A 27,920-nucleotide genomic window follows, 5' to 3' on the forward strand; every position below is an offset into this window, starting at 1 on the left:
TGGGTAATGTATATGATATGTATCATATTTACTTTTGTTAATGATTATTTTATTTTTTAATTATGTGCGAGTGTATCTGTGTGTATGTGGGAGTGTGGATATGAGTGCAGATGCCTGCAGAGGCCGGAGGTGTGGATCCCTGGAGCTGGAGTTATTGATGGTTGTGAGTCTCCTGATGTGGTCGCTGGGAATCTAACTCAGGGCCTTTGGAAGAGCAGCAAGGACTCCTAACCCCTGAGACCTCTTTCCAGACCTAATACATGCTTATGTTGGTGGGTGCTAAGGATGGAGAGAGAAATCTGGCCTTGCTCATGTTAAATTGGTGCTCTACTACTGAGGTATACAATCAGCTTACTATTAAAAAAAAAAAAAAAGAGGAAAAGGAAAAAGGAGAATGAGAGAAGAAACATGCTCCTAAGTAGTCTAATTCCTACGACGGTCATAAAACAAAACCCAGACTTTTGGAATTCAGTTTTAGAGACAAAAATTTGCATCTACAGAAGAATGGTTTAGATAAAAGATGGTCCTTAGTAGACCACCGTCTCATCAGCCAGTGGCGCAAGGTCAAGGGCTCTCTGCATGTTGACAAGCAATGGCAGGGGTGGGCACTGGCTAGGATACACCTGTCAGTGCTGCAGTTTCGTGGCTAGAACAGTGCCTCTCCTACAACACACAGGCTTTTCACATATTTACTCAACAAATGGGAACAGCCTGGTAAGAAGCACAACAAAACAAATTTTAGAAACGAAGCCCTATCTACTCCGATAGATGCCCTTCCACATTTAATAAGGAACGTTCTTTCATCAGTTTTTAACTAAATTAAAATCCTTTTTTTTTTTAAGACTTTACTAAGCTTTAGAATCCCTCCCCCTAAATAAATAGAAGGAAATCTTAGGATTCAAAGGTCTTCTAGAATTCTGAGAGCCGGGCTAGTGTTCCATGGGAGTCCCATCCCCCACAGGCAAGCACAAGGAAGACAGAAGTCTGTTATTGAAGAGGAAGAACCCAGAGAAACCAACAAGAACAGGCCAAAGGGAAGGAGGTGGGCTCTGCTGGGATGGGGTGAGTACAGCATGGGGCTCAGACTGAGTTTGGGCATACGCTGCCGAGTCTTATTTTTCATCTTGGACAAGAGCCAGAGTTATAGGCAATTTTGAGCTGTGGGTTCTGGAAACTTAACTTGGTTTCTCTGCAAGAGCAGTACTTGCTCTTGACCAGTAAGCCACAGTCTCCAGCCATAGCCTCCCTTTTTCTACTCTTGCTGTGGGATCTGAATCTGGTTGTCCCTTTCCTCTGAAAACTCCCCTTCCTGTGGGATCAGAGACACCGTTGCTCTGAATCTTTGCTTCTCTCTCAACACAGTCTTGGTCGTCGTGATGGTGTCATCGACTTCCATTTCTGCCTGTTTCCCCTGATGGCGTTCTATTCATGGTCCCCTAAACTTCCTTCTCCACACACCCACTTATGGAATTCCACCACTGTTGCCATCTTCAAATTGTGCTTTCCTTAAACGCGATGAAGTCTAATCTGAACAATTAACCCCGCTTCTCCCTTCTTCCCAATTCTGCTATTCCACTGTGCCCATTTAGTAGAGGTCCAGATAAGTTCTCTCCTCTCCCTTCCACTTGCAATTGGTATCCAAGACCTACTTACTGTGGTTCTAAGGTGTGGACCCATCATTTGGCTCGTTGTTGCTTGTACAGCTGCAGTGGCGATGAAGGCAGGCCAGATCTTATCTCATGGCCCTTCCATCTACTGTCCACCACGGAGACCGACCGAGCTTCCGAAACTAGGAAACTGGCCATAACGCCTTCCTGCTGGAAACCCTTTATTGGTTTTGCAAGATATTTGAGAACTGCAAAACCGCAGCCCATGAGCCATAGCTGCCCATTGACACAAGGTATCTGGCCTACACAGAGAGTTACAGAGCTGTATTATTAATAGTCTGGATGCCTGTAGAAGTATCATAATACCGTCTAGTTTTAAAGTCCCCTCCAGTGTCTTTTGTCAGTTTATGTCATTGATCTGGTTCCTGTATGGACACTTAATTTCACATTTCAAGTTTTTTTTTTTTTTTTTTGCATGGTATACAAGCCTTTCCTCATCTAGTCAAAGCTCCTCCCTATCTCATTTCATGCTTTTAGTGAGGTCTGCTGATTCCAAAAAAATATATGTTTATCCGGTACAGCATGCTAAGTAATGTTACTTCTTTGAAATGTTGGGCTTAGGAAATGTGAGAGGCCAGCGTTGACAGTGAGTGGAGGAAGGAGGTCAAATAGGGCAGGAGTGCACATGGATGTGGGTTAAATGGACGGGGACATTACACGGGCAAGTAAAGGGAACAGTTGAGGGGTCACACATCAAAGATTTCTTATCCTATTGTTTAGGCGTCTGAGCTAAGATAGTAAAGCGAATGGTCTTTCTAATGCCTGTGCTGCATTCACTCTTGTGGTCTTAGCACAACTCCTCATCCTCAGCAAGCATCCAGCGAACGCTTCCTGGATAAATCTGTGTTGCCAGAAACATGTAAAGTGACGGATTTCCTAGTACACTCAGGCAGGCATCGGTTTTTCTTCCTTCGCTTCTTTCACTGTAGACACTGTGTCCAGGCTTTGTTCTAGGTGCGCCCCATACACTCACTTGCAGGCTACTACTCGGCATTCTCATCTCAAAGAAAGAAAACAAGGGACTACAAAGTGTAGGTACAGACAGTACATACAGAGAGTGGATTACGTAGGAAAATAAAGAAATAAAATCCTTTCTTCCCTCCTTTATTTTTCTACCGGTTGGGCACAAGTTAAACCTATGATATAAATACAAGTATTATTGCTAAGACTAAGGCCGTGAAGTTTGTCTAAACTATAGTTCTTGGCTATACTAAGGCATTTGTTTTGCCCCATAGCCAGTGGTCACCAGTTCCGCCGTCTTTGATATTTATGCACTTTATAGTGTGCTTTTGGGCGTTACCCCCCCCCACCCCCTGTGCCTACATACACCCACATGACAAAGACCTATAAACCTATGAGGTGAGACTTTGGCATACATGAGAATAATCCGGTAAGCCTATAAGATGCAGATTCCCAGGCTTGCAGGTTCCAGGATGACAGGTTTAGCAAGAAGCCCAAATGTCTACATTTTAAACAAGTCTAGTTTTACTGGGGACTTTAAAGCAGCAGATAAGCAACATAAACTGAAAGTGTCATAATGGCGAACGCTTTCGGATGTAAGGTTCTTCAGGCCGGCCACAGTGTTATACCCTTACATGTGGTTCAGTTCCTTCAGTGTGATTACATTCACCGGTCCCCATGGCTAAAGATATGTTTTTAACTGAGTGGAAAAAGTTTGTTCTTATTACTTTCTGTTTCTAATAGCATTTCCAAAGAAATGCTACCTATATCTCCAACACTTACAGCCTATTAACACTAGGTATATATGTACTTATGTGGCTGAAGAAGCTATGACCTTGAAATATGTACTATGCCACAGTGCCATAGTGTCTAGGTCCCAAACTCATGTGAGTGCTATTCAGCTCTGAGGGTCTTTGTCTTTCAGTTTGCAGCAGGTTGGCAGTCACTCAAGGGCAGTAACAGTTGGTATTGCAGCTTATGTCACTTGAGGCAGGCCATCTCAGTTCTAATCATTATGTTCAAAGCTTCACTCTATCCAGATGCTGAGTTTCCTCAGGCCAGACAAAAAGCAAAGCAGAAATATTTCTGCCTCGCAAGGCCTGGCAAATTTCTCAAGGCTTTGTCATGCTCCAGCAGTGTTAGTCAGGTTATAATTTGCCTTAATTGTTCTGCCACAAACAGTAACAATGATTACCTCGAGGTCAGAGCCCGTCAAAGATTTCACCCAAGCCACTGTTAAAAAAAAAAAAAAAAGACTCAAATACTTTCTGCAAAGACCTCACTTGAGATTAGATGGCAGAGCCATGTCTGAATCTGCCTCTTCGGTATAGCTTTTCTTTAGCAGACCTCGTAAACTTGCTCATGTATCTCATTTCCACGTGCACATCAGAATCATGATAATTCTGAGAGATTACTGGTCTCCCATAAAAAAACACCAGTGTTCTATACTCATAATCTGTTCCACCTGCCATGTTTACAAGGCACCCCATGGAGAAGTAGCTTATAGCTCAGCAGTCCATCTGCCTCCAATTCTCAGGGGTAATTATTGCCTCAACTAAGCAAGGAGGAATGCACAGCAGGCTGCTAACTATGGCAGGTGACTGATGGCTGTGCCAAACACTCACCTAAGTCACCAGCTTTGCAGATAGTGGCCAGGGTCAGGATAAAATGACAAGTCATTAACCAAAACAACAACAACAACAACAACAAAATACCACAATACCCTCCCCCCCCCCCACCAAAATCAACAGCAACAAAAACAAAAGCCCAAAACCTAAAAACCAAAATTTGAAGAACAAGGAGGGGAATGTGGGAGGAATTGTAGGGAGGAAAGGGAAGGGGTAAATGGTGACATTATATTATCACCTAGAAAAATAAAAGAAATAATGTATAGAAAAAATTACAATAAAGGAATTAAACGCACCTCTCCCCAAATGAACAGAAGCCTAGATCCAAAAGGCCACACCCAAAACACAAATGGCCACTGTGGGCTTTACCACTTCTTGTGAGGATGCTAGAAACAAGGAAGACTGCCTGGGCACAGAAATGGTGGTGTTATGCCAAAGCCATGTGCTAAATGAAGCAAAACGCTAGCTTGAATAGGGGCACGTGAAAGCAGATGCTTTATCCATACCAACAATATTAACTGTGATTCCTGTGTAATATTTGCCTAAAGCTGAGAATCCACAATATCCGATCTGCAGTATAGAAAATGGAGCCCAGCCTTAGCTATCTCCAACCACAGTCAAAGCCTAAGAGAGGCTACGAACTGTCCTGAAGGCGCCATCTTAGCTCTAGAGCGATGCCCATGTATGAACACTTTGAGTGCTGATGAGATGCAAAGCAGGTGTTCAGCTTCGGAGACCCTGCCCACAAGCAGCCACTCAGAGAAAAACTCTTTGGGGACACGCCCCAAATGATCGGAGAGAGGTCATACCTAACTCCTTCCCTCCAAGACAAGATGGACACAACATGCAAATTAGCATATTCTTATCTGGTCGTCCAATGCTCTTTGCGAAGGCTCCCCTAGGAGGAAAGCAGGAAGGTAGTGGGGCCGGGGAGAGAAAAGGGAACCTAGGTAAAGGTGAGCAGGTCACTTTGGAAATAGGGTCAGGCTTTTCATTTCACCGATCAACAAAATTAGGAGAAAAACATGTAGTGGGAGTAGAGAAAACAATAACAAAGTTCTCAGTGTTTTGTAGAAGTACAAGGACCATCTACTATGAAACTATTTGTTTTCATACAAAATGGCAGTCTTTAAAAATAAGCGATAATCTTTTATATCAAGTAACTGTAGCTGTATATAAACTTATTATCTTGTAAACTTATTATCTTTCAAAAACTGAATAGCTTAGAACAGGGGATGCTGTTGCAATTAATGTCATTGACACCAAATCTGGGAAAAGAAAATATGATTTGCAAATGAAGTTTCAGGAAGGATGCTTGAGTCACACCTTTTTCTATATTTTCAGATGCAAATTTTAGAATTCCTTTAACTCCTCAGTGGTCCCTTTTGGAGAACTTAGAATGAATGTATATCAGTATTGAGAGGTTCATACAAGACTGGAGGCTTTGATGGCTGACCACTGTTAAGTGTTCGGGTGGATTCATTGTGGCAGATAGTGAATGGCATTTTTAAACTAGTGTCAACGTTTGTGTTTTGCTGTCTGGTTGGACCGCTCTGACTAGGCAGCCGGTATTCTGGTCTCCCCGTTCCAGGGTCTGGGTTAAAACCAGCGATTCCCCCTGCTGGCTGGATGTGTTTTACATTCTCTACCTCACTGCCTGCAGCATTAGTGCTCCCCATAGAACCAAACCCATTTATTTTCCACCCGCCCGACTGACCTCCTAAAGCATCATTAACATGCCCCAAAGGCCTTGCTGCTGTCAATTTCAGTCAGCGCAGCACTCAGAAGCCTTTGTGGAGCTCATCAGTGCAGCGCAGGACAGGAAAATAAGACAGGGGAAGGCATCAGGCCCAAACCTTGGGGAATTGGATGCTGGAGAGAGAGATGAGGGAGGGACTCAGAGTTGAAGGAATCCCAATCTGGAGATGAGGCGCAAGGCTAAGGATCGCAAGGCCGGTTTGTGGACACCCATAATTATACGTGTCTGCCACTCAATTCTCAGCTAGCTAACGGTGAAAGAATCGATATCTCCTTTCGATTTTCATGTCTACCATTATGGTCTTCATGAGAGACAGGTCTTCAGGGAAGAAGGGATGATTCCGGAAATGAGTATGGGAGAGATGGACTCATGACCAAAATTAACAGTTTTATTGGTTAGCCTTTGTAATCCGTATTTATTTTGTAATATGTACTTGTTCACTTTTCTGTGGTTTTTGACTAACTGCTTATCTTTTGACAAATACTTACCTGAAGTCAGTCACAGAGAATGTTAGGATGTGAAAAGACTATAAGAGAGAAGTGTGGAGTCCAGTTATACACACAAAGCTGAGAGTCATGCCCTATGCACAATCAATCAGAGTGAACTCCAAGCCCCATAATGGTGTTGAAGTAAATAACCATGGGTCCACTAGCTTTACAGTCATCCTCCTCATTTCAAGAGAGTACTAAATAGTGAGTTTTCTTTTAACTACACATTTGTTCATTCCAATGGAAGAAAATACATTTCAGAATATAACACTGTGGGGTATGTCTTTTTTTCTTTTCTTTCGTTTATTATATTTATTGCATATGAGTGCGTTATCTGCAGAAGAGGGCATCAGATCCCATCCTAAGATGGTTGTGAGCCACCATGTGGTTGCTGGGAATTGAACTCAGGACCTCTGGAAGAGCAGGGGGCGCTCTTAACCACTGAGTCATCTCTCCAGCCCCTCCCCCCCCCCCCCTTTTTAAAGAATGAAGCAGAGGTTTGGGGCTTTGTAGAGAAGAAACACTTAAACAGTAGACAGCTAATGTCTAAAATGTAACTTATGTACAGGATGGAGTCATTTTGTGGATGTATGCTGTAAGTCTGAAGAGGCATTTATCAAGATACTTGGCAAGTGAAATTCTGTTTTAAATGGAGTGGAATGCTGTATCCTGCTAAGTTAGAGCACTGGTCATAGCATAGAGAGTCATTCACCCATTGTATACATGTTCTTTTGGTAAATTTGAAAATTTTATGCATTACAAAACATCTTTTATAAGACAGACATTCCTTTAAATTTTACTCAAATTCCTAATATTCCTGAAAAAACAACAAGAAAAAAACCACATGTCTTTTTAAGTTACATGCTTCAGTACCACAGGGTTGTTACTGGTACCCATGGTATTTGAGCAGCTATGAAAGAATCTGTGTCTTTAAAAGATGCTTCTGTCTTTAAAAACAAACAAAGCCAAAAAAAAAAAAAAAAACTTAGTTATATGCTAAAGAATCAACCATAGTTCACAGCATTAAGAACCATCAGATATTAAAGACCTCTATAAGTGGCGCTCTGTACTATGGATACACTTGGTCCCATTGAGTCTTTCAGCAACTCTATATAAGGGGTACAGTTAGGTGTCTATAATAGAAATAACCCAGATCCCAAATGCTATAAAATGTGGAATTTTTCATAAGGCCATGGGTCATGAGTAGAAAAAGAATACATATCTAAGTACAGGTAACAGATTACATACAAAAGATAGCCACATGAAAAAAAATGCCTTGGGCTGTGTATATGTGTGTGTGTGTGTGTGTGTATGTGTGTATGTGTGTGTGTGTGTGCCACACACACACACACACACACACACAGTCCAAAATTTGAAAACTCTAAAACTGCAAACATTTTAGATCTCAAGCATTTCAGATAAAGAATCCTCAAACAGTATTTACTGTTCCATTTTATGCCTGTGACAATTGAGGTTCACCAGGCTTAAGCATCTAAGTGGTAGGTCTGGGATTCTGGCCCATCCGGGGAATCAGGTCTGGCTGGTAATAAGCATATGTTTTCTTCCACAAGGCCAGGCCTGCAGTATAGTCCTCCATGGCCTTGACTTCATTTGTTAGAAGTTGTTTTATTAGGGGTATTTTATAATCAGAAGTACATAGAATTACAGAGATTGCTAGTATAAAACCCAAACTAATATAGTTTCTAGATTAAAAAAAAAACACCTCACTTTAAAGTAATAGAAAGAAGAAGTTGAATTTTACATTCTAAATGATAAGAAATTTAACTGGGCCAAACTATAGAAAACTGCTGTATTGGTAGCTTACAACAGCCAGAAAGGGTTAGTGCATGTGTCAAGGGGATGGGAGAAGCCCAGTTCTTGCTGAGAGGGCTCAGCTATGGTCTGCCTGCACGCCACATCTTCCCGCACAATGTTAGTGTACCTGAGCAGAGGCTGTTGCTGCTAATCGTCCTGGCTGAGCGTCCAGAGCTGCTGGGGTTGAACTCTCTGCTTTCTTCCTCCGAAAAGGGAGACTCGGAGGCTGGGGAAACCTTGCTCTGTGGCTGCTGAGGCAGATGGGGCCGAAGAATCAGCCTGGGAATCCGGCTTCTGGAAATCTCCTTCTCCTGATGCTGCACTCTCCGCTCCTTCTCCACATGGGAAAGCCAAAAGAAAACAGTCATTTTCTCTCTCTGCTCCTGCAAGGCTCAGTTTCTGAGAGGTCATATTTCTGAGCACTGAGCCCTCCCAGAACAGCCCAGCAGCCTGTATCTCAGTGGATGAACTAAGCTCTGTTTTGATGCTATGAATAGCACAACTGCAAGTCTACAAGATAGACTGACAGACACACACACACACACACACACACACACACACACACACAGCCCTCTCCAGGCCATTCCTCCTTCACCTTCTCTTTCTGTCTTTTTCTACCACATTCAAGTTTGAGGCTCTCAAAGGCTCTCCGCATGTGCCCCAGCTTATTGGCTTTTTGTTTTGTTTTCAGATTCTTGTGTTATTCCTGAATTAGCTAACAATTTCACTTCTTTTTTTTGTCTCCTCACACACTAGACCTGTATACCTAGAACAATTCTTTTCTAATGGTTAACACACACACACACACACACACACACACACACACACACACACACTTATCTTTAAAATCCCTCCTCTTCCGGACAGGGTCTTAATTATTCATTAATATCCTGGTACACAAGGCTTGCTGCCAACAGAAAAGCAAACACATCCAACACCCAGGAAAATGGCTCCACCTTTTGCATCACATCTAGCTTTTGTTTTTCCAAAAGGATGACCATGAGAAGAACATTTTCTCTATTTTAAAATGCATTTTTAACAGCTGGTCATGCTTTGGTTTTAAAAATGCACGAGGAAAATATTTTGATAATATTTTCAATTTAAAAGTCCCTTTTCTTGACAGCCAAGATGGCTCAGTAGGTAAAGGTGCTTATAGCCAATCTCTGAGCTCAATCGCTGGGACTGACATGGTGGAAGAAGAGGAAGAAGAGGACTCCTGCAAGTTTTGCACTGACTGCCACATATGCCGTGGCACCCATGGTACCTCCCCCACACAAATAAAGAAATGCTATAAAAATTGTTCTGTCTCCACTACTAGCTCATTTAATGGATCTTTACAGCCCAATCAGCAACATAATTTATTGAAATTCATCTGCATAGACAGGGAAACTGAGGCTGAGAGAGGTGAAGGCTGAGCATTATCTGGAAGACAGAATTTCAGGCAGAGCTCCATCAGGGTCACCACTACTCCGCCTTGTTCAACTCAATTCTCAGGAAAAGTTTTTTTTTTTTTTTTTTTTTTTTTTTTTTTTTTGCAAAAATTCCATAGCTCATTCCAGCCTCTGTAACCGAAAGAGGGCTTTGGCTAACGTCGCAAATGCCATTTTCCCAACATGACCTCCTGCTTATTTCCTAAGCTTACCAGGAAGGGTCAAGGCCAAAGTCAACACCTCAGCGAAGCCTCCACAGGGAAAACCCCTTGCAGCTGCCCGGAACTTGGCTCAGGCATCCATGCCATCCTGGGGCTGCAAGCCACACCCAGCCTCTGGATCTGTCCAGCCCATCAGTCACCCAGCAGATATCCCACGCCAGCCACTCTGCTTGGCACACTGCAGACTCTTGAGCTGGGTCACTGTCACGCTGCAGTCTTTATTTCTCAGTCACGAACACACCAAATTCCTTCTGCATATCACACACTCAGGCAAACACATGACACCAGCTAAAAGCTTCACCTCAAGTCATAGCGTCAGGAGCTAGGATTAACCCTCTAAAGTCAATCTTTTAAATCCTCATATTAATCCCCCAAATCTCTTCCTGTAGTGCCAGCTCCCCATCTGCCACATCCCATAACCGTCGGATGACCCTCTGCTTTCCTGATGTACCCAGTACCTCTTTCCCTTCATTGCTTGGACTCTGGACGCCAGGGTCCATCTCTCACCTAGCTCTCTAATAGGCAAGCTGTACCCACCTTGTCTTTTACTGAAGCGCCCTCGGACCCTGTCACCGTGCCCACACGCACACCCGGTCCCCTTACCTTGCTCTCTCGGAGAGGCCCCATCTCCACACTTGCTCCGGGCTCCGCTCGCCGCCTCCGCCGCCGCCGTCCAGGAGGAGGCACCTGTGAGCACTGAGCGAGGGAGGAGACTGCACTGAGCCCCAGGCTGCGAGCCGTGGCGCTGCGGGTTCGCCGCGTCCCCGTCAGCGGTCGCGCTCAGCTCCGAGGGCGCGCCCGCCACCCCGCCCCGCCCCGCCGCGCCGGGCACGTGGTGCCCGCCGCTCCGGAGGCGCCTCCCGGTCTCCGCCTTCACCTGAGGCCCGGAACAGCTGTCTGGCACCTCAGAGCGCCGCACCCACCAGGTCGCCCGCCACGTCCCGCTCTCAGCACCTTTCCCTTTAGGGCCTAGCTCGACCCACTGCGGGCAGGAGGAGGTTTTGTTTTGTTTTGTTTTTCACAGTGTCGCCAGCTCAGAGGTGTTCCCTGGTCCGGGGTTGGGGGGGGCAAGGGGTGGTGCGGGGGTGGGGGGGTGGGGTGGGGTGTGCAAGTCGAATAGAGAGGCTGAGAAAAGCTGTGACATCAGATGGCCAAGATGGAGAAAGAGGGAAAGTCACCCTCCCCACTCGCTGTCCCTCCGTGACCTCTAGGTTTTAAGTCAGTACAATGATTCTCTACAAAGACCCCGCCCGAGAGGTGGTGGTGGTCCTCTGTTCCCGAAACCCAGCCAAGACAACGCTACAGCTGCTGGGTTCCAGGACTCTCAAGGCTGCGGTTCTCCTTGGAGGGGTTTGCGGCAGGGCAGGAGGGCCTAAGGTAGCAGGGCAACCCAGCTGACACCAGGAGGCAGGAGCTGGAGAGACAGAGCATGCAGACTCAGCCCTAGTTCTACAAGTACTGTCTTGACTACAAAGTGGTGTAGGGACGCAGAGCGGGGACAACACACCCGTACTCCGGAAATCAAGATGAAGGCCAGGACGCCAGTCCCTTCCAGCTGAGCCTCTTCTTCAAGCTGGCCCTTATTAACGGGAGGAATAATAATACCCCTCTGAAGGGCAGCTGGGAGGGATAAATGAGGAAAACAAAACAGCTGTGTCCAACTGAGAACGCAGAACCTTCCAACGGGGCGGCTAGGTTAGTTCCAGGTGGTCCAAAATCTGCAGGTATCTTTTATGTGACAGGCAGAAAATGCAATTGCGGTGCAGACAAACATGTTTAAGGAGCTCAAAATGTCTACCAAGGACAGAACGGTTGACAGTCTTGTTATGTTATGCTCAAATCTTATTCGGCGATGGACTTTTCCATGTAAAGTGACTTACACACGCCTTACTGGGGTAGAGAATATTCTAGGTGGCAGCAGCAAGAGGAGAAATCAGTCTCATCCTGACACTCCAGGGTCTGTGTGCAAAGACTGTGATTATGGGTAATGTAGTTCAAGTTCCGCCATCCTGTTTGCATTCCTTTGAATGCTAACTCTGAAAGCCGGGAACGCACTGAGTTCACAGAAATCCTGAAGTTGGAGGGGGGGGGGCGGGGCGGGATTAGTGGAATCAATTTGTTAGCTTCCTAAAACCCCAAGAGGTTGCATTCCACAAACCCTTATCCCGTTTTCATCTACTTAACAGAGACATAATCTTGGGATTCTCTGGGGACAGAACAGGTGACTACCTCATCCTTTGTAAACCTCTTTTAGTTCATCCTTTCTGAAATTCATTTGGCCACGGAGCAGCCCAAGAGGATTCATACAGCTTCTTCTTTCTAAAATTATGTGCCCAGGTTTGTAGGTGTTGAGCTAGGAATGAACTATGGGCACTGAGAGTTCCTTCTGCATTCCCTCCGCGAGAACCGAAAATGGGTCGTGGGGGCCCTAACAGCAGAAACTGTCCACAGAGTTATTTAGACCAGAATCTCAGAGGCAGTTTTGGCATTGTCCTCCAAACTCCTCTCTTGCTTTTCCGTGCTGCTATGGTGACCAGTGTGGCCATCTACAGTGACGGAAGCCTCGCTCAATGCTACCCTGGTCAGTCACAGGTCGTGCGTGTGACCACTCTCTTGTCCACTGGTCATCCTCACTCTCTATCATTTGGTATCTTCTTTGGGAATCCTGTCGCTCTGAGTTGTTTCAGTAGCACGCCAACTGATGTTGCTGTTTCCAGTTGCACCTATATCCTTTTCTACCCAATTAGGTTGGTTTACACACACACACACACACACACACACACACACACACACACACACACACACACACACGCTTTTCTGGAAAACAAATTCCTCACAGACTCCTTGAATTTACTTGGTTTGAATGTTTGTTTTGGTGCTGTTTGCTTGTTGTTTTGGTAGCGTTGAAGACTGAAACAGAAGGCCTTGTGCTTGTTAAAGTTGTTAAATCAGGTTAGACACTCTTGCTAAGAAAGTGTTTGGCCACGGTGCTAATTTTCAGCCCGCCCCCTCCACCCTCCACCCCCCCCTGTTTTATGCAAAGCTAAGTCAAACAGTGCACCTCCACTAAACTCCTTAAGAACTCCTCGTTTTCCTGCAGGTGGTACTCAACACCCCAAGACGGCACCTAAGCTTTTCAAGTTCTGCCTGCTGTGGGTTACCACTCCCTCTCCACAGGTGCCCCCTGCCCTCCTCGACAGCTGCTCTCCCTCCGTGTCAAATGGTTGTTGCTCAAACTGTAGTTCTCTGGAGACTTCAGGGTCTTTTCCCTCTAGACTCTTGCGCACTGCTGGTCCCCTGATTATGTTGCTGGCACTCGACCCACCCATCCTCCTCCACTCTGAGAGACAGTAAGTTTAGTTTTAGACAGTTTTTTCCAGGAACCCTCCCCGGTCCCTCCAGGGCACCTGTGCTTACCCTAGGAGAGCTGTCACGGTCCTATTTCAGAACCCGTTCACTCACTTGTCTTCATCATGGATTGTAGGCAGTACCTGGCATGATTTCTTCCACACAGTAGCACCAGTGCATGACTGCCAACGAATGAGTGCGCCTAAATTTGTGAATCCCACAACCCCATCTAGGGCCCACTGGTATCGGGTGAAGAACACAGATACAACTTGTGTTTAGCAAATGACTCGGATAAAGCTGCCTCCAATATGTCTTTGTATTGAATGATGGGATGTGTGCCTAAAAAAAAAATCCAACATGTGTTCAGTGAAAGCTTTTACTGCAGAAGTGCAGGCATTGAGAGGCTGTGCAGTAGCCTTGCTGTCACCATAGCAACCTTACTGAGGGAAAGGCTGATGGCTTACTGTTCAGATGGCTCTTAGCTGTGTACTTTTGGAAACCAAGCCCTGTTTTTCTGCTGTTCTAGAAGGCAAGTTTTTACAAATAATCACATCTTTGTTGCCTTTAATTTCATTCAAGTGTTTCTCATCATTAGGAGAAATGTAACATTTGGATTATAGCATCAAAGAGATATAATCTAATATAGTTTAAGATATTCATATTTCACTTGCCCATTATTATGAAGCATTTTCATTTTATGCTTAAACATGTTATTGTCCTGTTTTTAGATTTTGTGACATTTTTCTGGAAGAAGAAAAAAAGTGTTTCTTGGATTTTTTAAAAAATATCAATTGCTTTGGAAGGTTTGAACCTTGAGAGATTTTAAATAATATACTTACCTAAGCCTGGCAAGAACTCTAGGAAATAAGGTGTTATGGATTGGAAGGAAAGCAAAGTTTATATACTTACTTCCCAGATTTAGGAATTCTTTATGTGAACATTGCAATTGAATGATCTATACTTTTAATATGCAGAGAACTTTACATTTCCTGAGCCCTCTCACATAATATAATCTTAAACGAGTCTCACAAAAACCCTGTGACATGTAAGTGGCCCACTGATGAAGTCAGATGAGTGAGAAAGGACAGGTTTTTATTGACACAGACCCCCACCTCCCCCAGACTGAAAACTTCATAGAAAAGACAATATGGATGCACTGCTAGAGAGAAACGTTCGCAGCACACAATCCTACACACCTCACGGTCCTATATATTTCATTCCCTTTCCCTCACATCTCACCTGCGTACGCTGGGGCTGCCTTGGACTCAATCGCGGCTGACAAAGCGCGGTCTCCTAATCCTATCAGCTGTGCGAGCAAGCAAGCAAGCGCTGGCTGCCGTCTCTCTGGGTGACCCGATGGTGGGGAATCTGCACAGCAACAAGGAGCAGCTGACGTGCTTTACAACACGTCATGAAGAAAAGAAACTGCATTCTGGGGCATCCTGGGATTTTTTTTTGTGGTGGGGTGGAGACCCATATTTTTCTTACCAGGGAGAGAGCTGCCTGTTTTCCTGTAAGAGCTTGTGTGAGTGATCCACTCTCCTCTTATTGTATGTGTGTTATTGTTAAGCTATGGTTAAGGCATTTAGATGATGTAAGCTGTAATGGTTAGGATTGTGCAAGATCACTCCCTCAGGAGTGGGCCCAGAGAGTACTTGGGGCAGAGGGGAGTGGGTAACCTGAGGCAGCGTGGCACGAACAGTCATTGGGTTTGGAGCGTGCCAATTATCTAGGCTCTGCAAATGAGTTTTCAGTTAGAGATGCTTCTAAGTGAAGGATGGAAATTGAGTGAAAGTCCATGTGAAGAGGCAGAGGTTCGGGCCTGGGGACTTAGAGGCACAGAGGATGTAATATATATATATATATATATATATATATATATATATATATATATATATATATTTTTTTTTTTTTTTTCTTTCTGCCTGTCTAATGGGGGACTCAGATGTGAGGTAGCTTCTCATGTCATGCTATCTGATGTTGGTGGCCTTTTGTCCATTTGCAAAAATAGGGTAAAAAAAAAAAAGCTAGCCAAAACATAGGAACGGCGGCTGTATTAAACGAAGTGGGAACGCAAGGTGAGACAAGCAGGTGTACACTGATTGGGACAATGGATTCAAATGACTGAAAATTAGATGCTCGGAATGGCTGAGTATAAAGCTGGGCATCCAGGTGGGAGAAGGCCGAGTCTGGACATTTCCCTAATGAACTGCCTCTGATGACTAGGCAATCCGTGGGCTTCGAAGATTCACTGAAAGGGCACAGGAAGTCATCTATGAGGTAGGCACCGGAAGGCCTGAATCCAGATGTGGAGTTCTGGGCCTGAGGGGGCAGACCTTCCTGTCTTGAGAGTCTGGAGCTATGAGAAAGGGCAGAGGAGAGTCCCCTGACTCAGCAGCAAAGCTTCCCAGGCAGGAGATGAAGGGAGGAGGCCAAGACTTTTCATATCTGTCAGGTACCTCATCTAGGGGCCCCGAGAATAGATTTGGCACCCATATACAGTCTAGGCTTAGAAAAGGCATTTCTAGTGCCTTCTCAGGAAGCAGACGTATAGCTAGAGCTGAGCTACATTAAGGATTTGTTTTCCTTAATATAATCCAAGTCTTTGATTTTTCACTTTTACCACCATCCGCTTTCTAGTAAACACCCTTTTAAAAATAATTCTGTTCTTCTTCCCACCCCCTCCGGCCCCCTCCTCTGCTAGAAGATGGCGGGGCGAGAGAGGGGACGGCGGGGGGCGGTGGGGGGGTGGGGGGGTGGGGGGGTGGGGCGGGGGGAACGGGCGGCTAATTTGGAAATTTCTACTCAAAAGACTATAGTGTTCTTGCAAAACAGAACAGAGTGCCCCTAGTGGCTAACTGCTATGACAGCTGTTGCAGGAGCCTGGGGAGTTAGGGAGCTGTTTGTCGGCCTGGAGAGACAAGGAAGGTGGTGGAGGTGGGAGCCTGGGGGAGCTGTTCCGGAGAGACCCGGGAGAGAACTGAGAGCCAAGTGCACCTCTGCGGTGTAATGCTGAGGGCAATCTCCATTGCTGCTTTATTCCCGAAAACGGCTGTGCTATTGTTGTCAACCATTTTTCTTCATTCCTGTCATCTTGTGACCTAGTGAGTAAACAAACGGCTTTGCTGTGACCTATCTCCTCTCCAAGCTACTGCAGAAAAAAATCTTTAAGAAAATAAACCTAGATACGGGAATCTGGCCTATGTTGTCTCAGCTCTCCACGTGTCCACTTCTAGGAAGCTGTGTAGTCAAAGGAAAAAAAATCATTTGAAAGAAATAACTAATAATTTTACAGATATTGATATTTCATCATCCGAAAAAATTAGCTCTAAATAAAAGACTAAGGTTGTTCATTATTTCATTGGCCTAATATTTATGATCCCACAGTCCTTCCTGTTAGCTCTCTTTTTCTTCTGTTCTTCAGGCTTATTTATTGTGGAACAAAACAACGTCAAAATGAGAATAAAACTCTGAGTAACCTATGGCATTTGGGGGGGCGGGGTCTGTGGATGCCGTTGGGCCTGGATGCTTTGATGGCTACCATGGCCTGGAGTGCCCCTTGTGTTCCCAAGAAGTCATTCACCTCCACTGGTTCTCTGACTGGCAGTGACCTGAGATAGGGCTCTCAGGCCTGTCCACTGCAGACACACCATTGAGGCTACTGCTGAGAAGCCTGGATGGTCCATCATGGCTTCCTCCCCCTGACCCTGGTGGTAGCTGTAGTAGAAAAAAAAAAAAAACTCTAGGATGAGCTGCCTGGTAAAGAGCTAATAAAATTAAGACTGGAGAAATGACCTTGAATTAGGGATAGTGTCTGTTTTTATATTAAGAAGGCCAGCTACTGGCCGCCCTCACCTGTGATGCTCATTCAAGAGGCAGCAGGAGAGGGAAATGAGTTTCCTAGTCTGCATAGAGGTTTGTGATGAGTGGTACATGAAAGATGCGAGGGCCCTGGACTAGAGTCAATTGTTTGCCTTCTTCTGACTGTGCCACCTGACTGGAGTTGTTTAAGGAGCCCCTAGGACTCAGCAGGGTATAAGTGCGGGTTCGTTGAAAAGGAAGACTTCGTTACTCCAGTTAATGTCTTTGAGCAAATTAAGTTCTCTCAGTTTCATTTTCACACCTATAAAATAGACTTAATAATAGTAATTAGCTCGTAATACTGTTAGAAGGATTCGACAAGTCTAGTGTTTATGCCTGGCATATGGTTAGAGCTTCCTAGCTATCCGCTCACCCTCCGCTCAGTGCTCTACCACTGCTGCCTCCTGCTTGTTTGTTTCACATTTGTCTCATCTTGAAGATCTTCATTCTTAGTGATCCCTGCATGGATTGTTATGCCAGAGGAGCGACATGGAGTTTCACATTGGAAAAGAGGTTGACAAGCCATCCCTACCAAAGACAGTTAAGGAGGGGTTAAATAGAAGGGATGGTGAAGGGCCACACATCCGTCCTCTCGTCTAGCTGTGGTATTGATGCTCCTACTCGGACGGAGCCTGTGTCTCCTGTTCTTTAGGGTCTAACGGAAGTGTTGGCATAACTGTGACAGACCATCCGAGAAGTTGGTTGGCACTGTGTCAGGTAGATGCCAAGGGGGCTTGGCAGGGTTTTAAGTTAGACTGGGAGCTGAGGCAACTAGGGCTAAATTTTGAGATGAGTTTTGAGGGATTAAGAGGTTCGATTCTGGTTTCTTGAGGGTTCTCTTTACTTCATGAATTTCCTCCTCCCCCTTTCCTTCCCCTTTCTCCTCCTCCTCCCTTTTCCTTCTCCACCTCCATTCTCCCATCTCCTCTTGCCTGTTTTTCCCTGTCTCCTTCTGTTCCTCTACCTCTCTTTTTATTCCTTTTCCTTTGGCCCCTTTCCTCTTCCTCGTTTCTTCCTACTTTGCAAAAAAAAAAATCTGCTGAGGTAGACAGAAGCTTTGAGTTTCTTGAGCCATCCCTTACTGTCTGTAATCTTTGGGGGAAAAAAGAGTCTATCTGTCTCAGAGTCTTGACTGAGTACAGTGTGTAGTGTCTCAATCAGTTTTTGCTAACTATTTGAGTTTTTTTTTTTTTAAGTTAAAAAAAAAATTAAAATTGTTTAAAAACTCTAAGAGGACCATGTTATACTGCCACCTATTGGTCCACTGATGAATTTTCACTTGACGTCTAGGTTTGTAAGGAAATCATAGCACATTCAAACTTTGTCAGCATTGTTTCAGGAAAGCTTTTAAAATGTAAGGCTATATAACTGTATATCTGTGAGTACTAGCCTGTGGGAGAGTGAGGAAGTGTTCCTCCTCATTAGGCAGTGGTTTCTTCTGCTCTGCCATGAGCTATATCAGACAAGTTAGCATTCCTAAATCTGTAGCTTTATTTGTAAAATGCATATGCTGTTTATTTTATAAGTTTTTTTTGCAAATATTGAACTATCTAACACATACACAGAAACTTATACAAGTTCAGGATTCCACTAAGGGCTATTTTTCCTTCCCTTCTTTTCCCCCTCTCCCAATTATTAATAACCCTGAAGAAAATTAGCTATAGGATTCAATTTTAGCTACTCAGTGAGCTAGATCCTTATAAAATGATAATGACAATCTCCAGACAGCCCTTATTTTATCTGTTCTCGAGTGTCTGTTTGCATAAAATTAACAGGCTTGATATTTTTAAGTTGATGTTTTTAGAGCTGTTACAGTTTCATAGAAAGATTAAGTAGGGAGCGCAGAGCGTAGCCATCAACACGCACATTAAGATCTCCCCTTTTCCCCCCAAAAATATGGGTGTAACTTATTCACTACTTGCTTGCTTGATTAAATATAAACACACTATCCTTTTGAGGAATCTGAAAATAAGTGCGAATTCAATGGATCTACCCCATCTTCCAAGCCCTTGTCTGTTTGGTCCTCTGTGTCTCAACACCCCAGCTCCCAGAACTTTCTCAGCTAGACTTAACATGGCCACTTGCAGCTGCGCAGAAGGAACCCCATGGCCCACTGAACACACAGTGTTGCTTGCTCTTGCTCTCCAGATGCTCGTGGGACAGGTGGCAACCGTTTTACTATGTGCAATCAGTGTTACAGTGTTACTTCCTGTTCACTTCGGAGTCTGTTGGAACTTTTCCTCAGCCTATGACTGCTCCTCATGCAGGTGCCCTTAGCCACTGGTTGACAGACAAACTAGAAGGAACAGAAGAACTTTCCATCTCCTACTTCCAGTCCTGTAAATTTGCCTGCCTCTTGCTCCTATTTCCCCTCGTTGTTAGTTTTGTTCCCCCCTGGCGAGGGAAATTTTTATGCCTGAAAATTGAGTCCCATCCTTTCATGCCTTGTAAGGGAAAGTATCCGATCGGTTAGCCCTTCCTTGGGGCTTTATTTCCTTGTCTTTAAAGTAGGATAATCATATCTGTGCTTTTCTGAGCACTGGCAGGACTAATATACATAAAGAGCAGAGGGGAACTCCCAGTGTACTGTAAGCACATTGTTGGCTGCGAGCTGTTACTAGGTTTCCTTCAACGTATGTTTCCATTGGACATTTCATACCAGGATTTAAACATGGTGGAACATTCTCTGGTGAAACAGGCGCTTCACTAATGGTCTCAACCTCCCTGAGTTCGAGTCCTGCTGGCTCACTCCTCTTCCCCTAGCAGCACACTTCTGCGATGAAGGGTGAGCTGGGTAGACCATCTGCCCTATGACACTTCACTCGAGGATTGGCTATTTTTAGCTGGCAGGTCTTGCCCTAAGTCACAGATTCCCTCTGTGTGGTTACTCTCATGGTTAGTTTCTACAGGAGTCCTGACTTCTGATCAGCATTTGGAGTAAGCGCTAATCCTTTTTTTTTTTTCTTCCAAATATATACTCCATCTTCTGATTTTCTCCTACTTTTCAGCGTGTGCTTAGCCCATTCTTTAAACATTGATAATGCCTTTTCATTCATTTGTCCTACCTTTTCTCTCTAGGTAATGCTTCTCTTTTCAATTTCTTCAATGACTATTTATAGGCAGAGCATCTATAAATTCTATAATACATGCATCTATTACAGCATTTCCCACAATCCACTTGGCTATCTTGGCTTATATGTCCCAAAAAGGCCCGCAAATGCACTCTATTCCTAGCTGAATTTATGACCCTTCCTCTGCAGGTGGATCTTCCTTCTGTATATTCTAAGGTAAGAAATGGTTTCACCATGCAAACCCAGGGACCTTGGTAGTTCTACTAGCTCTTTTGTCTTCTACAAAGAATTGTGCCATTTTTCGTACCTCCTAATTACCTTTAAATGACTTCATTTCTCCATGTCTCTTTCTTCCCCAATCTTCCCCTGGCCTCCCAGACTTGTCTACTAGACTATATTCTTAAATTATGACCCAAATGTTTTTTTTTCAGGTGCACAATTGGCCACCCTTGGTCTACTGTGGCTCAGTCAGATCCAAGTAAACCCTTTCTATGCTTTCCAGTGCATTGGGGATAAAAATCTATGCGTATGCCCTCCTGAGCTAGCCCTGGCATCACACCGTGGCCTCTCACAAAGGCTCCCTCTCCCTGGAGCTCTCTTTACAACCCCTGCTTCCCACCCGCAGCCCATGGCTAGTTTCTCTTGCTCTTCAAATGCACTCATTAGACAACCGCACTTCCTCAAGCCAGGAAGCTTATCCTTGTTTCCTGAGATTAAGATAGGAGAAAATGATTTCTGTTTAAAATTACGGTCTGTATTCTTGCATGGTTGTATATTACGGTGGAAAAATAGAGCCACGTGCATGATATGATAATCAGAAGCCAAGTTCGCTTTGGGGCTTCTCACATGAGTTGAATAGCAATTCAAAAGAATTTTTAAGTAAGCAAGTGAAAATAATGATTTCCAAATTGGTATAACTTGAAAAGCTTCTGCCTCAGAAAATACATATATTTTTTCTTGTGTATTATAAAATATTAATCTTGGCTTCATTTTTAATGGGTTCAATTCTCTTGAGTGAGAATTCAAAGAATATGCTTTGAAAAACTATTCCCCTGATTCCTTGTTATGGATTTTCCTCCTCTTTTCTCCTATTGCTTATTAGAAGTTTAGTATTAAAATAGAAATCAGTCCTAGACAAGGGGTTATTTAAAGATTCTAGCATTTAATTAAAATTTTTTGTCATAATAAACTCAGGCTAGTGTAGTATTTTCATATATATGTATATATATGTACACATTTATATGGTTTAAATAGACCTATTTTGAAACTTGGAAAAATAAGGAATAGTTACCAAGGCAAGTAACATTAGAAAAATTCACACTACAAGTCTACTTTAAGTATTCTTTGAGAGCAGTCAGTGCTCCAATGCTTGGGATACTAAGTATAGATGTGTGAATTTGCTAAAGTCAGTGTGCTTGTGGTGGCCATTGTAAACACCCAGAAGTTTCACATCTAAATTACTATTTTTATTTCTATCTACTCTCATGACAATAGTCTTATCCACAAATCCTTAAGTTTATAAATACCTCTATAGGAAGAGAATGTGGAAAAAAGGAAAATAAAGAATAATTGGAGGTAAGAATCTTTTGGGTTTTTTTGTTGGTTTGTTTGTTGCCTTTTAATTATGACAAATTGGATATTTGAAAAAATTGTCTTAAGTAAAGAAGGCTATCCATCTTTAAATACAATCAAGATGAAGTCAGTGTCCCTGACATTTGTCCCTAGGAATTGGCTAACAGTTACACTTTTACTAAATATAAATCTTATACCTTGAATCCAGTACTTTTTTGTAAATAAGTGATTTTTATTTATTCCACAAATATAAATTGAATCTTTGCTATTTACCAAGAATCCCAGTAAATGTTGGGAGAAACATAATCAATTTACCATGATAAATGAAATAAGTATAATTTCTTAATTTTATTTGACTCCTTTGCATGGGACCCAAGCAACGTTTGGGCTGTTATGTGGCCATAGAAAATAGAGTGAACGGTGAATGTTACTCAAATACTAAGCCATGCTGTGAGGTGGGTAGTTTGGTTTTGGGGGTGGGTTGGTGATAATTTTAAATTAGATATTCAATTATAATTATTTTAACATAGGATGAACACATGAATCATTTAATATTAGTATAGAGACCCACTTCCAATTATAAACTATCTTTTAAGATAAAGCAAGAATAAATTCACACAAAAATATGACAAAAGTAATACTAATTAACCTGAAATGTGTTAATTTTTCCAAGTTAAAAGTTGTGATCATATGAAAATTACATCGTTAAAAAATAGTTCTTAGCTGAATCTTTTGAATCCCTTTCCCACAGGGCATTGCTGTTTCTATAAATAATAAAGCTAGCATTAGTAAACACAACCCTTTCTTCATTTGCTTTGGCCGTAGTTCTATTATTATTATTATTATTATTATTATTATTATTATTATTATTATTATTTGCCACAGACCACTTAGTCCTCTGTAATTAAAGAAATATGAAGGGGGGTAGTTTGTTCACATAGGAGATTGAAGCAGAAAATGCCATTGTGGTTATTCTTTAAAACCAAGGTTTTCCGGTTGTGTTTTTGCCCAAAGGTGAATTGTCTGACTTAATGATTAGCAAGAAAAGGGCTGCCAGCCGATCTTCTGTGCTGGGCTCAGTGTGTACGTCCTTGCTCAAGCATTCTGTTCCCGCACTCTGACTTCATGGTTTCCACTGTTATCATTGAGACTGGAAATGGCTGCAGAATACAAATCGTATGATAAATATTTGGGATTCTGTCTTTGTGGTTTTTTCAGCACCGCTGCCAAACTTCTTGCCTAGAGAGCTGTGTGAGGCTTTTCAATCTGAGACCTTTGAGCAATCCTGGTTTCTTGCCAGCTGGGAGGCATCCACATGATTGAATTGCAGCAGCCCTTCAAAGAGATTAATAAACATTTCTAGTTCTTTGCATCTTTCTAAGCCTTGTTTATTTGTTGATAAAATTTTATGCTCAATAACTTTAAATACCAGAATCTATCTTCTTTAAATGGATTCCAAATGTGATGCCCTGAATTTTGAATAGTATTAGTTTAAATGAGGAATCTTCCTCTATTTTTTTTTTTTTGTATCACAATTTTATCCTCCATTTAGTCTGATGATACTGGAAGGAACTGCCTTAGCATTCACTCTTTATTCACTGGGTTTTCCCTTCCCCAAATCTCTTTATGGCACTCTAGCACATTCCAAGAAATGATTTGAGAATAGCCCATCACACTGCCCTTTATGGAGTTTGGAGATTAGATCTAATATCTCAATTACGAGTGGAATGTGTGTGGCACATGCTAGGTTCTCAAACCTAGCTCTTTCAGCCCAATGTTCCAAACACCTCTACCACCCTTCCCCGAAACAGCATGGTCAGGTTTGCCCCAGCCTAGCCTTGCTCCCTAGTCTGGGTACCAAGTTCTGGAGTTAGTTTGTTTTCTCTTGTCGTGGTAAGCTTTGTAACCAAAAACAACTTGGAGAGGAAAGGGCTTATTTCATCTTACTTTTAAATTAAAGCCAGAAAGTCATGAGAAAGGCCTTTGCTTGTCCTATTTCTTTTTCTTCTATCTGGTTTCTTTAGGATTGTCAAACCTGTTTCTACAAAGACTATGATTTTTCAATTCACAATGACAAAGGGAGACTATCTAATGTAAGAGAAATTAGTCTGGCAAAAAAAATAAGTCAACAAAACTAGTGTTTTAAATTTGTTTAGGATGCTGAGGCTGTAGGTGAGTGCTTGCCTATTCTTTGCAAGGATCTTCATTTGATTCCTGGCCACACAAGAAAAGAAAAAAGGAAAAAGAAAAAAGAAAAGAAAAGAAGGAAGAAAAAGTAGGAAGGAAAGAATGAATGAAGAAAGGAAGGAAGGAAAGAAAAGTAAAAGTAAAAGAAAAATCAAAAGCCCCTACAGAGGTGATGGTGCATGCCTGTAATCCTAGCACTCAGAAAGTAAAGCCAGGAGGTCATCCTCTGCTTAAATTCCCAGGTCTGCCTGGGCTATATGAGGGCCCATCTCAGAAAAACAAAGACACACACACACACACACACACACACACACACACACACACACACACACACGTATTCGTAGGTAGCAATTCTATAAATAAATAAGGCAAGTGGCTGAAGTTAGATAGACTTTTCCTGCTCACATGGGTTAGAAACTTCTTTTTATTTGGAGGTTAGAAGGAATGCTGGGGCCGGAGAGAGGCGCCTTACAGCTGCCTATAACTCCAGCTCCAGGGGGTCCAACACCCTTACACAGACATACATACATGCAGACAAAACACCAGTTCACATAAGATAAAAATAAATAATAAATCATTTAAAAAAGAATCAATGACATCACTCATTAAAACAGTGCACTCACTTGCATACACTCCAATCTGAGAGCAGCTTATGATTTTGTTTCTGTTTGTTTATTTATTTATTTATTTTGTTTTGTTTTGTGAGAGGTAATATTATTCTGTTACCTGGGTTTGAAGTCCTGGCCCTCCTGTCTCACTGTCTTAAGTAGCTGGGATTATAGGCTTCTGTGACTGCATACATAGGGCACTTTCTTAAGAACTGTGGTGCTGGAGATTTAGGCCAGTGGTAAAACACTTACCTTGCATACATAAGGCTCAAGGCTTTAGGTTCACTTCCTAGAATAATCTTTTGCGTTTACCCACTTGGTTTCTTTTCAGCTTAATAGTTTAACATTTGGTAAGGCAACCTCACTGACATAGAGCACCTTGGTGACTTCAGGGTCAATCAAGATCATCTGTGTTTTCATACCCTTGTGTTTCCAATAAGTAAGAAAGAAATGTGCTCTCTCATTAGTGATCATTAGATCTGATTCTCTCAATAGTGTGAATAAGGTCACCCTTTGAAGGGTGATTTTCCTTAAGTCTATAATAGGTGTCTAGTTTGACAATAGGAAAACAAATAGTCAGGGATGTTTCCTGCTAACCATGTAGGCGGTGACAAACAACATGGCAACCTGCTGCCTCTTGTGTGCATTAGTACCCGTGAAACTCCTTTTTGACATTACCTAGTTCAAGTTTTCCATGTGACCATGGTAAAGGGTTTTCAAAGTATCGCTTTTGTTGCATTTCACTGCTTGTATTTGTATTGTTCTGTTCCGGCAAGGAGTCCAGAACTGGCAAAAGCAGTTCTGTATTTCACACTGGTCCAATTTGCATTTTTTTTCTTCTGCACACAGAGAACAAAAACAAATTTGCTCATCACAACCCAAGCACGGGGTCCGCAGGAGCTCTTTAGTCCTGCTTGCCACGTTAACGCTCTCCATTCAGCTCTTCTCTTCTATTTCTGGTTTTCACTTTGTTTCATCCCCTCCCCCACCAAAATCTTACTGCTTTTTTGCATTGTCAATCAAGAGCAATCTGGTGAATTGTCAGTGTAAGAAGGCCCAAAATAAATATTTAGAATTATTATATTCAAAATGCACATAGTTTTTAAAAATGATTTTTCAAGTCTGTTGTTTTTAAATGGCTATTGATCAAATCCCAACTACATTTGCCGTGCGGAGATATAAATGTAGGGAGGAGAGAAAAGGGTTTTATAATGTTTTTCACCAAATAGCCAATTATCCAAATATCACTGGCAAGTGACTGCATTATATGTACCTAATTCTGAGACACATTTGGGCATAAATCACTTGACTTGGCTTATTTTTAATAAAAAACAATGTATAGTTATTTTCCCATGTTGATTCCAAGTGTAAAATAAAACCCAAACTTACATGTCGTTTGCACATTAGAAAGTTAAGAAGGCATTCTGGTTAGGTTGGGAGGAAAATTGTCTTAGTTACATATTTTCAGAGAATGTCGTCAGTAGTCCAGGCTGGCTGCAAACTTGATAGGTTGTTGAGAATGAGTTTTAACTTCTGATCCTCCTGGCTCTACCTTACCAACTGGTAGGGTCACAGCTACGCCCAGTCATACCTGGTTTATGCAGTATGGGTAATCGAACTCAGAGCTTTTAGTGCATGCCAGGCATTGTACTGAATGAGCCACAGTAGACAGTCCCTAGACATTTTAGAGAAAAAAAATGTGTTTTTAGCTTTAATACATGATTTATATCGGTGCTATGCGGACAGGTGGCAAGCTAGTGTAACGTTTGTTTCTTTAACTACCTACACCAAAAAGATAAGCATGCAATAAACTTTCTCTGAACTGTGCAGTTAGATATGTTAGTATTATATCTTATCTCAAGGACTCCAACCAGGGTTGACAGCTGTTATCTAATATCTTGCTGTACACACTAGTTACTTCCTATGTCTCAAATGAGAATATATTTCCCTGGGCTCACTGGCTGGTTAAGATATGCTAATTGGTGAGCTCTGGGCCAATGAGAGATGCTCTTTTGGGGTGATAGACACTATTTCTGAGGATGACAGTTTTCCTCTGGGCTCCACATGCATGCACACACACTCACACACACATAATTTAAAAAGCGTTAGATATAGCAAAAAAACCCAAGTGATTAGCATATGATATGTATCCAAATAGTATCATGGTTATTATTAATAAGACTAATAAAAACATAGTATGATTACTTGAGCTAATTCAATGGGCCATTACTCATTTTGCACAGTGCTAATCATGGTATTTTCTGGCCACTGTAAATCACATACATATCAACAATAAAGAAAAAGTTTGAAAATTTAAGTAAATTAATTATTTGTACAATGGCCCTAATTTAAAGAAAGATGTTTGCTGATTAATGGCATCTTACACTGCTTCCCAATGTATTGCTTAACATTCAGTCTTGTATCATGCCTAGAAAAAAAGGTACTCTATTGTAAAAAAAAAATTAATTGTAGTATGTATTTTAACTTAACTCAAAAATTTCATTTCAACATGAAATCAATATTTTAAAAAAATCAATAAATGTTTCTGGGGAGCCAATACTTCAAAACAGGATTCGGTTGAGTTGAGCCACATGTCACGTTCTCAGTGAGCACATGACATATGTCATTATACTGGACAGCACACTCCATGTATTGGCAGTAATATTTACAAAGGTTAATTTGTAGAGTTTTCTAATAGATTTTACCCCCAACCAAAGGTTTTAAATGGTTGGAAGTCTGTTTTGTGGGTTTAAAAGAATATGTATTTCTTATTTTGACTGGATTATTATTTTTTCCAGAATGTCGTGTTTATTTATTTAAAAATGCACTTTTAATGCCCACTTTTCACTATGTTTTTTTCCATTTTGGCATGGATTTAAAAAATTAATTTTCTTTATATTTACATATACATTTACATTATTATACATATATACAATAAACTATAGGAAGAACCATGAGACAATCAAGAATTATATAAATGTTATATTCTTAGTGTTTTGGCTATTTGTATTTGGCAACTTTGAAGAAACTATCTTTTCTATCTTGGTACACTTAAAATTCTGAATGTAAATCAATATCTATCATATCTCATTGTTATTAATTTACAACATCTATCTAGACTTAAAAACATCTTAACTCCTAAACAACTAAGCTTAATTGTAAAACTAAACTATCTGGTCTTCAACTCCGTCAGAGACTTGAGAAGGAATAAAATTGATTTAAAAGAGAAAGATTGGTTTAAAAGTGACAGGCTCAATTCTCCCTCCAAATAATCTAATTAATGCAAGAAAATTAATGGAAAGTTC

At 42.2% G+C, this 27,920-nt stretch overlaps 2 protein-coding genes across 10 annotated transcripts in view; one reads left to right on the plus strand and one right to left on the minus strand.

The window, feature by feature from the left end:
• SYBU (syntabulin) overlaps window positions 1-27,920 on the minus strand; it is a 106,498-nt gene that overhangs the window by 58,973 nt on the left and 19,605 nt on the right. Inside the window, exons 1-3 of one of the 4 annotated variants that reach the window (XM_084803014.1) lie at window positions 14,556-14,685; window positions 10,572-10,664; window positions 8,445-8,652 (exon numbers count right to left, since the gene is read on the minus strand). In XM_084803014.1, coding sequence (XP_084659140.1) covers window positions 8,445-8,652; window positions 10,572-10,595 — 232 coding nt within the window. In that variant the 5' untranslated portion in view covers window positions 10,596-10,664; window positions 14,556-14,685. Of the gene's footprint in view, window positions 1-8,444; window positions 8,668-10,571; window positions 10,665-14,555; window positions 14,686-27,920 lie in introns of those variants that run through there. The other 3 variants (XM_084803015.1, XM_084803013.1, XM_084803016.1) reach the window with 3 other exon arrangements.
• Window positions 16,241-27,920, plus strand: part of LOC311609705 (nonsense-mediated mRNA decay factor SMG5-like) — a 111,605-nt gene continuing 99,925 nt past the window's right edge. For all 6 annotated transcript variants that reach the window (XM_084803005.1, XM_084803006.1, XM_084803000.1 and 3 more), the window contains exon 1: window positions 16,241-16,420. The gene's annotated coding sequence lies outside the window, so the exon portion shown is untranslated. The remainder of the gene's footprint in view (window positions 16,421-27,920) is intronic.

Source organism: Acomys minous (assembly GCF_964271855.1).
Source record: "Acomys minous genome assembly, chromosome: 12".
In the NCBI taxonomy this organism is placed as follows: Eukaryota; Metazoa; Chordata; class Mammalia; order Rodentia; family Muridae; genus Acomys; species Acomys minous.